General features: G+C 37.5%; 1 protein-coding gene across 5 annotated transcripts in view; it reads left to right on the top strand.

Annotated features, from left to right (window-relative positions):
- The window catches only part of EPHA6 (EPH receptor A6), a 367,730-nt gene that overhangs the window by 270,840 nt on the left and 83,171 nt on the right, over positions 1-13,719 (top strand). For all 5 annotated transcript variants that reach the window (XM_074531375.1, XM_074531379.1, XM_074531363.1 and 2 more), the window contains 4 exons: positions 1,646-1,754; positions 4,456-4,526; positions 6,413-6,538; positions 11,674-11,859. In XM_074531375.1, coding sequence (XP_074387476.1) covers positions 1,646-1,754; positions 4,456-4,526; positions 6,413-6,538; positions 11,674-11,859 — 492 coding nt within the window. The remainder of the gene's footprint in view (positions 1-1,645; positions 1,755-4,455; positions 4,527-6,412; positions 6,539-11,673; positions 11,860-13,719) is intronic.

Here is a 13,719-nt window from a genome sequence, read left to right as displayed (position 1 = left end):
GGGCAGGAAATATTTCTCTGAAACCTTCTCCATGCACAACTTCAAACCTTGCCTGACTTTAATAATCTTTGCCAGATTTAGCACAACCACCACTAGTCTGAAAATTGTATTCAGCATTGGCATTGTTACTTGTGTGGCATGATATTTGTTATGTTGCATTTCTCCAACTAAACCTGAGCCTGAGTGGAAGGTAACACAGAGCTGGAATCCACTGCCATAACATCACTAGATATCATTTAACTGTTCAGTCAATATTTGCTCCATGATTTCTTGGAAGATGTGTATATTTAACTTGTCTGGCCACTGAATCCCTCGTAATTTACTGCCTGTGCATGCTTCCATCAAATTATTTGGACAGAAAGCTAATGGCAGAAACCTAAAAAGTTTGTTTTGCTGAAAATTACTCTTACAAAGCCAGTTTACACCACGAGTTTTTAAGCCACACATAAATCTTCAGAAGCCAAATGCTTTTCTAGGAAACAGCGTTTTATGGGGCTTTGGGTAGCAATGTGTGCATTGCATTGAGCTGCATCAGCTGCAAAGTGAGAGAATATCACCTGCTGAGCTTTCTAGACAGCAGCCTGGGTGATTTCCCTAAGCTTTAATACCTGATGCCTAAAGAAAGCTGAAGATTTGCTTATTGAACAGTTTGCAAGTTTAGCAAATCAAAGTTGTTTTCCTGATGTAAAAATTATTCCCTTTTCTGTATTTACTCCTGTTTTCAGAAGCCATTGAATTGAATTATTTATTCTTCTTTCAATACAATGTTTTATTTCCCGTGGAAATAGTAAGAATTGGGTAAATGTCATGTGGTGTAAATGTTCAAGTGGAACAGAGTTTAGCAACTAAAACTTTGGAGTCACAAGACAGGAGACAGAGAGAAAAGACTGAGCCTTATTCTTTTTCTGCTCATGTAGTATTTAGGCAGTGAGGACCACCTGGACTGTAAGTAGGTAAATACTCCATGTAAAAATGTAATATTACACACTATAAATTAACAAAATTAGGAAGTGAGTGGATCATTTCAGGTGATCTTTTTAACTCCTAAACATCCTACAAAAAAGCAGAGAGAAAAACAAGAGGCATAAGCTTTTTTTTTTTTTTTTTTTGTCAACTGCAGTGTTGCTAATCACCAAAGCATGTTATATGTATTTAGTGACAATGGAACTGAACAGCAGACATGCTGAAGAATGTGTGAAGCTACAAATTAGGTGTGAGGGTTTTGTTTTGGTTCCTCCTGAACCCAATTTAGTATCTTCACATACCCAGCACTGCTGCTGACTTCACTGGGACAGGGGGATGGAGAGAACTTCTGAATTAGGTGCAGGATTAAGATAAAAAAAGAAAATACAATTTTATGTCCAAAATCCTGTCATGTTCAAATTTTAGTAAATTGCAAGTGTCTGATAATGACAAATCCTCCTTTTAGAAACATGCAAACATCTTCTCCCCCCATCCTAGTTGGGATATGGATTATGGTTTCTCACTTCACAGACACATTTGCATCTGATGCCCTTGCTGAACACTGAGGAAAGCATTAAAAACAAATTGCAACATTTGACCATTGAAATTTTTTCAGCCATTCTGAAAAATCCCTGGGTGATGGATGGAGCATCAACCCCTTTTCTCTGTGCTTCTCTTTCAGCTTCTGATATGGCTGCAGAGCAGGGACAGATTCTTGTAATTGCCACTGCTGCTGTGGGTGGATTCACTCTGCTGGTCATCCTCACCTTGTTCTTCCTCATCACTGGCAGGTAATGAAAACACTGTTCTCATATCGTCCCATCTAAAATTAAAAATTTAAGAATAATATTCAAGTCATTAAACCACATTTTCAGAGCTAAAATTGGGGTTAGACAAGGTGGAATATCCTCTTTGTTCAGCACTGGTCATACAGTTCTTTTGTAAGTGTGGTTTTTTATAAACACAGTTTGGGGAGATAAGAAATTATGTGAAATCAATAAGTAGTATGGGTATTTAGAAATAAGTTTCTGGACCTCTTGCCTTCAGAGTGATCATTTAAAAATGCAGTATACCTGCTATGCCCTCAAGGCTCTCACATTACGTGGAAAAGGAAAAAAAAAAAAAGAAGAAAAAATCCCTGCAGTGTATTTTACAAAATCTCATAACTGTCAATTGCAAAACTTTAGAGAGTGCACTACTCAGATATCAACAGATGGGGCTGCGCTTTTGGATTTGTAATTACACATCTGTTTTTTTGGAATAGCATTACCTCTAATTTTAAAAAAATGTGAAGTTCTATCAGTGCACACCAGAGGTTTTTTTTGCAATACCCTAAATATGGCATTGCAGTAGCTGCCATTATGTGAATTAATGCTCTCCTTGCTAAATAATAAAACCAGTTAAATCTAATATTCTGGTGAAGGTAATGAGAACAGTTAACCTTGGAACATATTGTGGCCTTAGATAATCTTAGAGGCTGAGTAAATATTCCTGCAATTACTACAGAAGGTGACAAAGAGTAGGATGTTTTAGAAGAAAGAGGAATTATTCAGACAGAGACAAATTTCCAGAGAAAATTATTGTGTGGAATCCATATGTGAAATCCTGAAACAGCTCAAACACTTCCTTTAGAAAAAAAATCACTAAACTTGGGAGTGAAAAAAAAATTGTGGAAATGGGTTTCTTTTTGTGTTTCTTCCTCCTGTTTTCTACTGTTAAGAATATCAGAGATTCTCTTAGCTTTCTACTGCCTTACTCAATGGGACCATTTCAATTATGTAAGATAGGAATTCATTTTGGAGTGCTGCTTAAATGCAGTGATAAGAGCATGTTCCACAGAAGACAGAGCAAGGAGATTTGGAATAAATACTCAATTTACTCTAGGACTGGAGGCAAATTTCAGCATGAAAAATGGCACTGGTACCCTACAGATGTGCTCTGCTCACTGTTTAGAATTACCAATTTGATGAGCTGTCGAGTCTCAGGGCTGCTGATGAGCCTATTCAGAGAGGAGAGGCTGGGTGAAATGAGCACCTGCCTCTGCTCTCTGCTGGGTCATTATCCACCAGGAGCATCAGGAAGCAGGGCTGTCAGTTGCAGATAGGAATATGGAAGCAACAGAGGCTTCAACACACAGGACTGGGGTCCTGGCTCAGTTTCGGGACATGGGATGTTAAAGCTCAGTCTGATTTGGCCTTATCTCCCATTGTTCTGCAGCCAGCATGAGCAGAGAATGAGGAGACTCCTCCACTGGTGATTAATCACTGGCTTCTGTAGTCAAACTTTGGGGCCACATGGAATTTTAGGAGGATTGGGTGAATTTGAAGTCTTGTTTCTTTGCCTGTCCCCTTGGGCAAGCACTTGGAGTGTAAGAGCTTGTGTTTAGGGCTCTGGACAGGTGGCACCCTACAGACCGCTTGTTGAGGTCCTAAAAATGACACTGGCATCCTTAGGGAGTGCCAGCAACTGGTGTTCAATCTCAAGGTTTCCACAGAGTCTGAGAATCCACTGGTTTGCATTCCCCCACAAGGGCACATCAGCTTTGGGAGTTTCTGCCCTTAAATTCCTCCTCACCACCTGTGTAGCAGTGAATGAACTTGTGACTGTTCCTGCTGTGTTTTAGCAGTTTAAACAAACCATTGAAATGAGGTGGGTGTGTTCACCTATTCCTCCAAGATCTTCACTCTTAAAATAGATTTACTGACTGTAATTATTTTTGTTTAATTTTATAATGCTGTTAATGTTCACACACGTCCGCCGGCACTGCTGTTCTCCACAGACATCAGAGCCTCAACAACCCTTTGGTATCCCTTAAACCAAAATATTTCCCTCTAAATAGTAATTTTTAGGCTTCTCAGTGAGTGAGAAAGAGCTTTAAGACTAAGAGCAAATATTTTTTTCCTTGACTGAAACAGTTGGTCCTGCCTATGACCTCCTAAATCAGCATTATCAGATCTGCATGTAGGCAGTGTTCAGCAGCTCAGACTACACAGAGCCACTCAGCAATAAGAGAAAAAAAGGGGTCCTGATGTGAAAAAGTATTTTCTTTTTTTCATGAAACATGGAGGAGTCATTATAATTCTATTGTTAAGAAAATGAGAGGGTATTTTGCCCACTGTATATGAAAGTTAATGGGATAAGGTTAATTACTACAAGTCTATGTATGCAAACAGGAACACAGGAAAGTAATAATTTATTGAAGTATCAGAACTCTTTGGAGGAGTCAAACTTAAAAAAAAGTATTACATCAAACTTAAACTCAGGTAGTCACAGTCATGCTAATCATCCAACCATGATTTGTTTTTCTTTGTATATAATCTATTTGTAGTTCATCATGCATATTTCCCTCTTTAGATTCATAAGTAAATATATATTCCAAATGTAAGGAACTTGACTTTCATAAAATTGCAGATAAAAACTCGGTGTACATCTCTTTTATTCATGGCAAGTATTTTATTTAAAACCTCACTTTTTTTATTTTTTCTTTTTAAGATGCCAGTGGTACATAAAGGCCAAAATGAAATCTGAGGAGAAAAGAAGGGCTCATTTGCAAAATGGACACTGTAAGTAGTTCAACACTATATAATATCTATATCATGTTTTAAATGAAGAAAGCCCACTGTTTCCTGAACAGCTTTTGCCCTTGGTGTTTTAATCTGGTTATTTGAGTAGTTCCTTATTGTCTGCATCATCAGTGGTCTTTATTTTTGTTTGCAATTTCACTAAATCTATTCTTATTAAACGTATTATTAAAGGGTTTTTTGGTATTCAGCTAATAATATTTAGCAGGTTTTCAGGTTTATTTCTTTGAATTCTCAGTTGTTCTGGGTATTGGATTTCTGCCTCAGAATTCCTCTCCTGGTGACTGTATGACTTATTTGTTTCTAGTTCTCTATGGATTTAGGGATCTACGCTTCCAGCCACCCAAGAAATAAGAAGTGGAATGGGTTGTCTTCCCTCATGTTCCTGCTCACTGATCAGTACAGTGAGAGAAAATCCTGGTGATCTCTCATGGGCAATAATTAGTTTATATAGCTTAGTTTAGCTACCTACTTTAAATTAGTGGCTTCACTGTTTCCTGTTAAAGTAACAATTTAAATGGGTTTTTTTTTTATTCAAAGGGTATTGCGCAAAGGGTATCAGATTTTATTCTTTCATCATTTTGATAACATCTGTGGAAATGCTATGATCAACAGAGAAGTTACCAGAAGTAAAATATTTTTTCAGGTGACACCACTATATCGAGCCAAGTGTCTCTTTCTGTCAAGGAAGAGGGCACATTTGCCCATAAAGTATACTGCCTAGAAAGATGGTTTTGTCATTTGTTTCCAAGCATGGCCAGAAATAAAGTAAGACAAAAACCCTCCTCCTGGAGAGTTTGATATATGCCTCTGAGACCGTGACTGAATTTGGAAAAAGCCTCACTCAGTGTCTTTCAGGCCGGGGTAAATGATGACTGTATTTCATGTTGACACAAAGCTTCATCTCAGAGCCTTCCCATTCATTTGTAGTGATCTCAGCATCGCACTGGAGGGGGCAAGTCTCTACTCATATGTGTGCTCCACAGAACCAAGAAAAAAGAGGAATTACTGTTTTAGGCTCAGCTATTAACTGACAGGAGAAAGAATGCTGAGAAATGCTTCATTCTTTTTAAAGGGATTCTCTGGACCCAGCTGCAGATGCCTTTGTCCTTATAAATTGATGGATTATTAGCATCAACTTGAGTTTTCCAGAACTTAATCACAATATGGCAGCAGCCTAAAAGAATTCCCACACAAATAGTCCAGAATAAACAACACAAGTTCTTGAAAATGCTACACTCAGGAACACAAGGGATATCAGCCATGCCAGAAAATGACAGCTTGTTGGAGCCTGCCAAAGCAATCTGGCACCAACCCACCACTGCCATGGCCATCTCCAAGGAAACAGACAGAAATTATCTTGAAAATGGATTTGGATATTTTTGTTGTCGTCTTGCACCTGGCTCTCTGGCTGTTCCAGCTGATGAGAAGAGAACAAAGCAGCACAGCCCTCCAGGACTCATCCTTAGAGAAAAGGAACTCAAAGATTTAACCTGTTTGGCAAAACAGGATGTTCAGCCATCTACTCCTAAATGAAAGGGGAGAACTAGAAACAACTGTTTTCAAAGCAAAGGACAGATTGCCTCAATTGTCCAAGGAGCAGCAAAGGGGAAGATGAACTGCTTTGGCAATAATCACCGTTGTTTTGAGGCCGTGCTTTTCCCCATATCATTGAGCCCTCACTTGGTGTCTCTGCAGAGCCTTTTTCAAGTGACCTGCTTCTTCTGTTGGCTTCTGAAATTTTAAACCTGGAAGATATTATTGTCAGTCCTTTCAATTATCTAGTCAAAAAAAAGTAAAGAAAACTATTGTTGCAATGCATGAATGTCAAGGAGTTCCTGATTCCTCTTGTTCTCTCTTTCTTGCAGTACATTTCCCAGGACTCAAAACATACATAGATCCAGACACTTACGAAGATCCATCTCTTGCTGTCCATGAGTTTGCCAAGGAGATTGATCCTTCAAGAATTCGTATTGAGAGAGTCATTGGGGCAGGTAAAACTATCCCTACTGTGAAAACATCTCTAGGCATGGCAATAGTGCTTTTCATAAGCTTTAGGAAATTAATTCATTATCAGTTTTTTGTGTAGGATTGATTTTTTTTGCCTGGTTTGTTGGGGATTTCTTTGTTTTGTTTCAGATGTATTCAAAACACTGTGTCACTCAGCATGTGCCGTAGTTATTGTCATGGATTCTCAATCACTGAGGGTGAAATTAGATCAGAGTCTCTTTCTATGGGGATATAAGTTCTGAATAGAGAAGACTGAGAAAAACTTTTTCTCAAATAGAAAACTGGAGGAGTATGAGGGAGGAAAAGGAGAGGCTGGCTTGGGATAGACTTTTCTGTCTGGAGGAGGATCACTGGCAGAGAGGGAGAAGAGGAAGATCTGTTGATAGGATGTAGACACTATGAAAGATGATGCCCTGTAATCCTTTTTTTTTTTTAATATTGTTTCATATATCTTAGTCACTCTAGAAAGGAAGGGTATTTTTCAGTTTAAACCCCTCATTCAATGATATGTTACAGCACTGATAACCATGGAAATATCCCCAGCGTTGCTAAGAAGTGTTTTATGCACTAGACAATGTTGTGCAATAATCCTACAGAAATAAAACCAGGTGTGGTAGGAGAGAGAAAGTAAAAGAGAAGATTGTGTTTCACATTGCTGTCCATAGTGCCGGAGTGGCCCAGTTTACCTGATTGCTTGGGCCACATCACCTGCAGCTGGAGCTGTGCCCCTCTGGAATTACGAGCTTGGGAGAGCCCCCAGAGGGAACATTCAGTTTGCCTTCTTCTATTGCTTCAGACACACTATAGATATTGATGTCTTAGATTATAAAGCAGATGGAGCCACATTCCACATCTGTCTAACTGCTGGTTTCAGTTGAATACAACAGACAAGGATTAATTGTTTTAGTTCAGATTAAAATTGTGTCCTTAATCTCAGTTTATTTCATTTATGAAAACTCTTCTCTCAGCTTCTCTCTCTGCTTTCTTGTATGCATGGAAGTGTGTGCTTTGACATATTTTACTTTTATGGGTTTTATTTTTGTGATTTTTATTTTATAAAATTACATAGGTAATTTGCCAACTTCAACAATATTCACCTAACAGGACTTGCAAACAGGTTGCAATGAAATTTAAACCCATTTCCATGCATACAAGATACAGTTTAAGCACCATGGCTGAGGCAGGGAGAGTGCAAATTCCCACACAGTTCTTCAGTAGCTGCTTAGGGACATAACATATCAGTATAATTCTCAGCAGTCCTAAAGATCTCTGTGCATTCTCTCTAATTCTGTTCTACACATTTCAATTGGATAAAACATGGATTTCTTATCACAAGAGAATTACTATTAAAAGATGTTCACAGTTTTCACCTAAGCGAAACCAAAAATCAACATCTTCTCTTATAACAAGTCAGTTAACAGATTCACTTTTAAATTTGTTGTGTTTTAACGTTTTATTTTGGCCATTAATTCTCATTTTTAATTTCTGTAACTTAAAATTTTTAAACAAAAATTATTTTCTTTCAAGAACCAAAATATTTCAATCTGAAACTGCCAAAGTAAAATCACAAATACTTGAAAAAACAAAAAAAACAGCATTTCTGGTCATGACATTTTTAAAACTGTTCTTCTCCAAACTGGAAAGCAGTTTCCAGTTTGTTTTTGCAGTGGAAAAAGTCATGTCCAAAAGTTCTTGATAATTTCCTACTTGCAGTTCTGATGGCTGTGACATTCAAGGCAATTATTTTTAGTTAGTTTCTTTTCTCAGCTTAACTCCAACCTAACTCTGTACCCAAGTTATACTTTAAAGTATTTGGCAATTATATCTCACCCATACACATTTTCCTGCTCCATCTCTTCTTGCTGTTTGGTTTAAGGTTCAGCCCCTCTTCAAGGAATGAATTCCCCGAAGTTACTTTATCAAATCTGTCTTACAATTTGCAATTATCCTCCAATATATATTCTTTGTTAAAATGTTGAAACTTGAGGAAGAGACCAACTCTTCAGTTTTTCCCAGAGCATATAATATTCTTTGCATGATCTAAATCTCCTGCAAGTTCTCCACAAGCAGAAATGGGGGAGTGAGTTGAGCTGTGTTTGGTGCTGTGACCTTTCAGTTCTATCAGCAGCCTCTGTCTGTGCTGGGACATTTGTTCTGATCCCATGCAGTAACACCAGGCTGCACGTGAGAATTTTAAGTGAGTGAATACTCCTGTTTCACTTTCAGTATCACATATGCCCTGCTGAATGCAGAAAGGGATGTGGGGTTTGCACAGATTAAATTCCTAGACTGCTCAATTAGCTCCTTTTTGTATAATATACAGGAAGGTGGGTGAGGTTTCTGTTATTAAACCAGAGATTATTTACATTTTATTAAAACTGAACAGGCAGTGGACTCTATCTTTTTCTCTAGTTGTGATCAGCCTTTTCCCTGGAGCAAGGAAAAATGTTGACTTCATTGACATCTGGCTCTTAGCTTCAACTTATTACACATGCAGTCATGAACCTCAGCTGCTGCAGGGTCAACATTTATCCTGTTTATCTTCAAACTTGAGCAGTGAGAATGAGATTCTTAGATGTGAAAAACCCCTTTGGTTGAACCCATTCCCCTTTTGACTTGAAAAACATTGAAAATTCTTTATCTGAGCAGAAGTGTAGAAAAGCTACTGTGGGATGAAATCTTGTCAAAGTCTCGGTGTAAATAATTCAGTGCTTTAAATTTTACCATTGATCTCCATCTAGTCTAATGCAGAAGTTATTATACACCTTAGGTTTCTGTCTGTTCTGTGGCTGATGATCTCAAGTTTGACATCATGTCACAAAAAAAACTGCTGGTAGTCTTTATGTTCACCTGTTTATCAATCCCAATATCCAAGAGGAGGGAAATTTCTTTCCAACTTTCCAAATCATGCATCCAAAAAAAAAAAAAAGTGAAAGAAACAGAGGTTGCTTCCCCTGCTTTGGATGTTGTACAGGTAATAAAGCTTGGAATTGCAAGTTGTTCAGCTGCCTCCTTCAGTTTAATTCATTTTAAAGCACTTGGTAACAGCCTCTTACAGTCCCCGAGGGATGAATGTCATTATTTATGAAATTCTGAAGCTGTAATATTCTTGTATAATCTTGTAGTAGTTAAATGGTTTATTCTGTAACCTATGCTTTCCAAATTAGTCTTGAAGTGAGATTTTGCAATTCTGAAGATTTATTGGCCACAGAATTTCTTTAAAAATCTGGATATTAAGGCTCTAGTATTTTTCCTTTTCAATGGATATTAAGGCTCTAGTGTTTTTTGCTTCATCAAGAGAAAGAAATTAGAAAATAATTCTCATTTTAGGCATTTAAGCTTGAAAAACCAGCAAGATGCAATAAGGTCATGGCTTTAGAGGAGTGTTCTGGTCCTGCTGAACATGCCACAGAGCAGAAGATTGATAGACCATGTCTCCTGCAAAACAATCAGGTTTCATCACTTCCTTTTATGGGAGCACTTTACAAGTCCAAATTATCTACTGCTTTTTCAGTACAAGTAGTCAGGCAAGAAAACTTTGAAGGAGAGCCTTCTAAAGGTGAAAGGGGAAAAATCATATAGGAAAATCCTCACACAACCTCCCCTTTTGTCAAAAGATTCCCAGAGCATCACTCTAATGACATATATTTTCACAAATCTTATATTTGTACACATCTTTAATTTATTTTTTTATAATTAAGTAGAAATAAATTGGTGGGAGGAACTGTACAAAGACCTGGGACCACCTGATTTTTTTAGTTATTTAGGAAGTTACTATTTTATTCAGAGGTTATGTTCAGCAGTGTGTTAATTGTACTCCTGCACTTGATGATGCCTCTGTCATTGAAGTGAAAGACAAGCTATGAAATTGTTATTTTAATCTCACTCTTCCTGGATCTAAAGATAGTAAAACTTTGCTTTGTTTTAGTGGAAGCAAAAGAACCTAATAAAATAAAAGTCTTGTGATAATATCCATTCTAATCCTGTAACATCAGGCAGTTATAATTTTCTGAGGTGAAGGTTGTGCCTTTAATGTACCTCTCTTCTAGATTTGCTTCTGAAGATGCACTGTTACAGAATAGAGCTCCTTTATTTTGTTTATTTCTGTCCTTAAAATTTAGGGAAAAATAATACAGACAGCACTCAATGGAGTGTTAAATCCCCAGTTAAATATATATCTGTTCATTACTTGCTTTATGGTTTTTAGCAGTTCTGATTCCGAAATGAATGGGGTAAAAAATTTAGATTTGCTGTGAAAGCAACCTGCACTGAAATATACTTTGAAATATTTCTGTGTTTCATTTATTGAATCATGACCCATTGAAAACTGACCTGCAGTGACAAAGTATGTTTGGTAGGGGCTCTAAATAACTTCTGTGTGACTTCAAGATCAAAGGAGAGCTGTGATTCCCTACAAACTGAATTGTTAAATGTGTAAGGAGAATTCAGGGTGACACTCATCCTTCACAGGCCCTACACAGACAGGGAAACAGCAGAGGAAACAAGTTTTGAGATTCCTCTCACTGCACAACTCCAGTTTTGCTGGGACTGTTGGCCTTTGGCTGTCTGAACAGGGAAATAATTAATTTCAAGTAGGTGTGGAATTCCATTTAAATAAACCACATGCATCTGCTTTTCTAGGTCATAACAGCATAAAGTACTTTTTAGATGTTTTCTGTAGCTGAAGGATAGTCAAGTGTTCTGATAGTCTCAGGGCTTTTCTTAATATATATGTCTTAGTGCATTTCACCCCTAGAGATAAATATTTCTATCAATAGATATTTTGTCATCAGTGGAATAAAAACCCAAGTGTCATTACATTCCTTCCTCAGTTATATGTCCCAAACCTGTTGGTACCAATGTTCAGTGTCAGTGGGAGGGCTGAAGGTTTGCCTTTTGCAGTACAGGCTCACATGATCTCTGCTGTGGCACAGAGGAAAGGTGATCATTTCTTATCAAGTGCTGCTGAATATTTTGATTTTCTGGGATGTGATGACGCTCATAAATCTGAATATTCAATCAGTTATTTCTCTGTCCACTTCTGTGGGATGTGTGAGTTCCTTGAATATTCTTCTGTACAGGCACTGTGAGTTGCTAACAGATATTTGATCTGTTTCAGGGGAGTTTGGGGAAGTTTGCAGTGGACGTCTGAAGACACCAGGGAAAAGAGAGATCCCTGTTGCCATAAAAACCCTGAAGGGTGGCTATATGGACAGGCAGAGGAGAGATTTCCTGAGGGAGGCGAGTATTATGGGACAGTTTGATCACCCAAATATCATTCGCCTTGAAGGAGTTGTTACAAAAAGTAAGTCACTAATACCTTTCCTTAATTCTTTTATGCTGGCTTTCCCATTCTGTCTCATTTAGTATTGAAATTAACATTATTTCCTCATTCAGTATGGGTTACAGTTCTCAGAAATCTTCCAAGTCATTGACAGTCAATACTGCAAAGTTTGGGACCATAATAGGAAATGCATAGCCTGTCTGTTTGCAATTTGAAATGTTTCATTATTATTTTTTAATAACAATTACCTTCGTTCAAGAGAAGTCTCTACAGGTTCTTATAAAATAGAATGGAGAGTTTGCTTATGGGTCACTGGAGAAAACCACAAATGTAACTGAGCTGACAATGAAGTCAAATCATCTTGTAAAATATCTTATTTCTGCAAAGTGCTCAGTATTTATCTGATTGAGATTTACTGGTTTTGGTACCAGAAAAGATGAATTTCCTATTTTGGAGAAATAAAAATAAACTCTGTAGCTTGTTGTATACTGCAAAGATTGACTAAAATTCCAGAATAATCTTTGAAATGCTTTAGTCCTTATAATTGTTGCAGCTGCCAATAGAGATTCCTTGCCTCTGAAATCCAGCAGGTTTAGTGGTGTTATGGACTTTTCTGAAAGGCTGAAAACTCTAGTTATCACTTAACTAGTAAGAAGTCTAATTAACATGCATGTAATTTCCTCAGTGACAGCTTTTTTCAGTAATGAATTAAAAAGCTCATGGTAAATTCTTTTCAAAATCAATCATTGTCTCAACCAAGCCATGTTGTTTGCTAATTTGCAGAACTTACATTTTTCTTTTAAAGGGAAGTGTGTGTATAATGCACTGTCCTCTTATCATCACAGTAAACACAACAAATATGTTATGAATATTTCTTCTTTTTACCTCATTACAACATGAAAATGTATGTTTGGAAAATTAAGAGCAAAAAGGAAAGTTTAGCTCCTGAACTCACGTGGTTGGAATGGAATTTCAGTAGGTGTGTGGAATGACTTAACCATGTTCAAAACTGTCTCTCTGTGGTTCTAAGTTGAGATGATCTTTTTCTTTCCTCACACAGTATTGCAAGGACAAATTTATTGGGTTTTAGGTATGTTTAGTTAGTAGACTAACAAAACCCACTGCACTGCAGGAAAAACAGAGCTTAGTGTGCTCTCCTGTCAGTAACAGCTCTGTGACAACAAACACAACACGAGTAAATGCTGTGAGCAGCACTGGAGATCTTGTCAAGAGATGTAAAAGTGTAGGAACTTCAGTGAATTTAGCTCTGCTTCACACTGAGCGTATCAGCAGTTAAATTCCCCCAGTCTTCACCAGCAGGGGTGGTTTATGAATCAGTACCACAGGTCTGCTTGGGGTCCATGTGGTGGATCTTGTAGGGTGTGTCTCATCTGAAAAAGGCAAAATGTTGTGGTTTAGGAGCATTGTCCAATCCAGTTAAATGGTGCATAGGGAGTACAGTATAACAATGTCCTTGGCAATGGCATGATTGTTTAATCTTTATATTTGTCAGTTTTCTTTCTGTAATACCTCATCACCTCAGTCTAGAGAGAAATCAAGGTGGCATTCAGAAAAGAGAAAAAACAGATAAATCAGTGCTCCAATATTAGAGTATTAGGTGTTCTACAGGAAGGATTGTAGAGAACTGTAAGCCAAAAAGTTATCAGTAGCAGTTCTGCTTTCACCAGAGTCAACAAACTTCATTAATGTTTTGTAATATTTGTTTGAAGGTAGTATAAAAATATGGGTTGTTACTCTTACAGTCACACTGTTGTCTAAAAATATACATATCTCAGATATAAAACAAGTAGTGGGACTTTGAAAGAATTTACTTTGGTGTCAGGCAGGATTAAAAAAAAAACAACAAACCAATTATGCAGC

Source organism: Zonotrichia albicollis, chromosome 2, assembly GCF_047830755.1.
Source record: "Zonotrichia albicollis isolate bZonAlb1 chromosome 2, bZonAlb1.hap1, whole genome shotgun sequence".
Taxonomy (NCBI): Eukaryota; Metazoa; Chordata; class Aves; order Passeriformes; family Passerellidae; genus Zonotrichia; species Zonotrichia albicollis.
The sequence above is the reverse complement of the archived record's forward strand: the minus strand, read 5'-3'. Positions and strand labels throughout refer to the sequence as shown.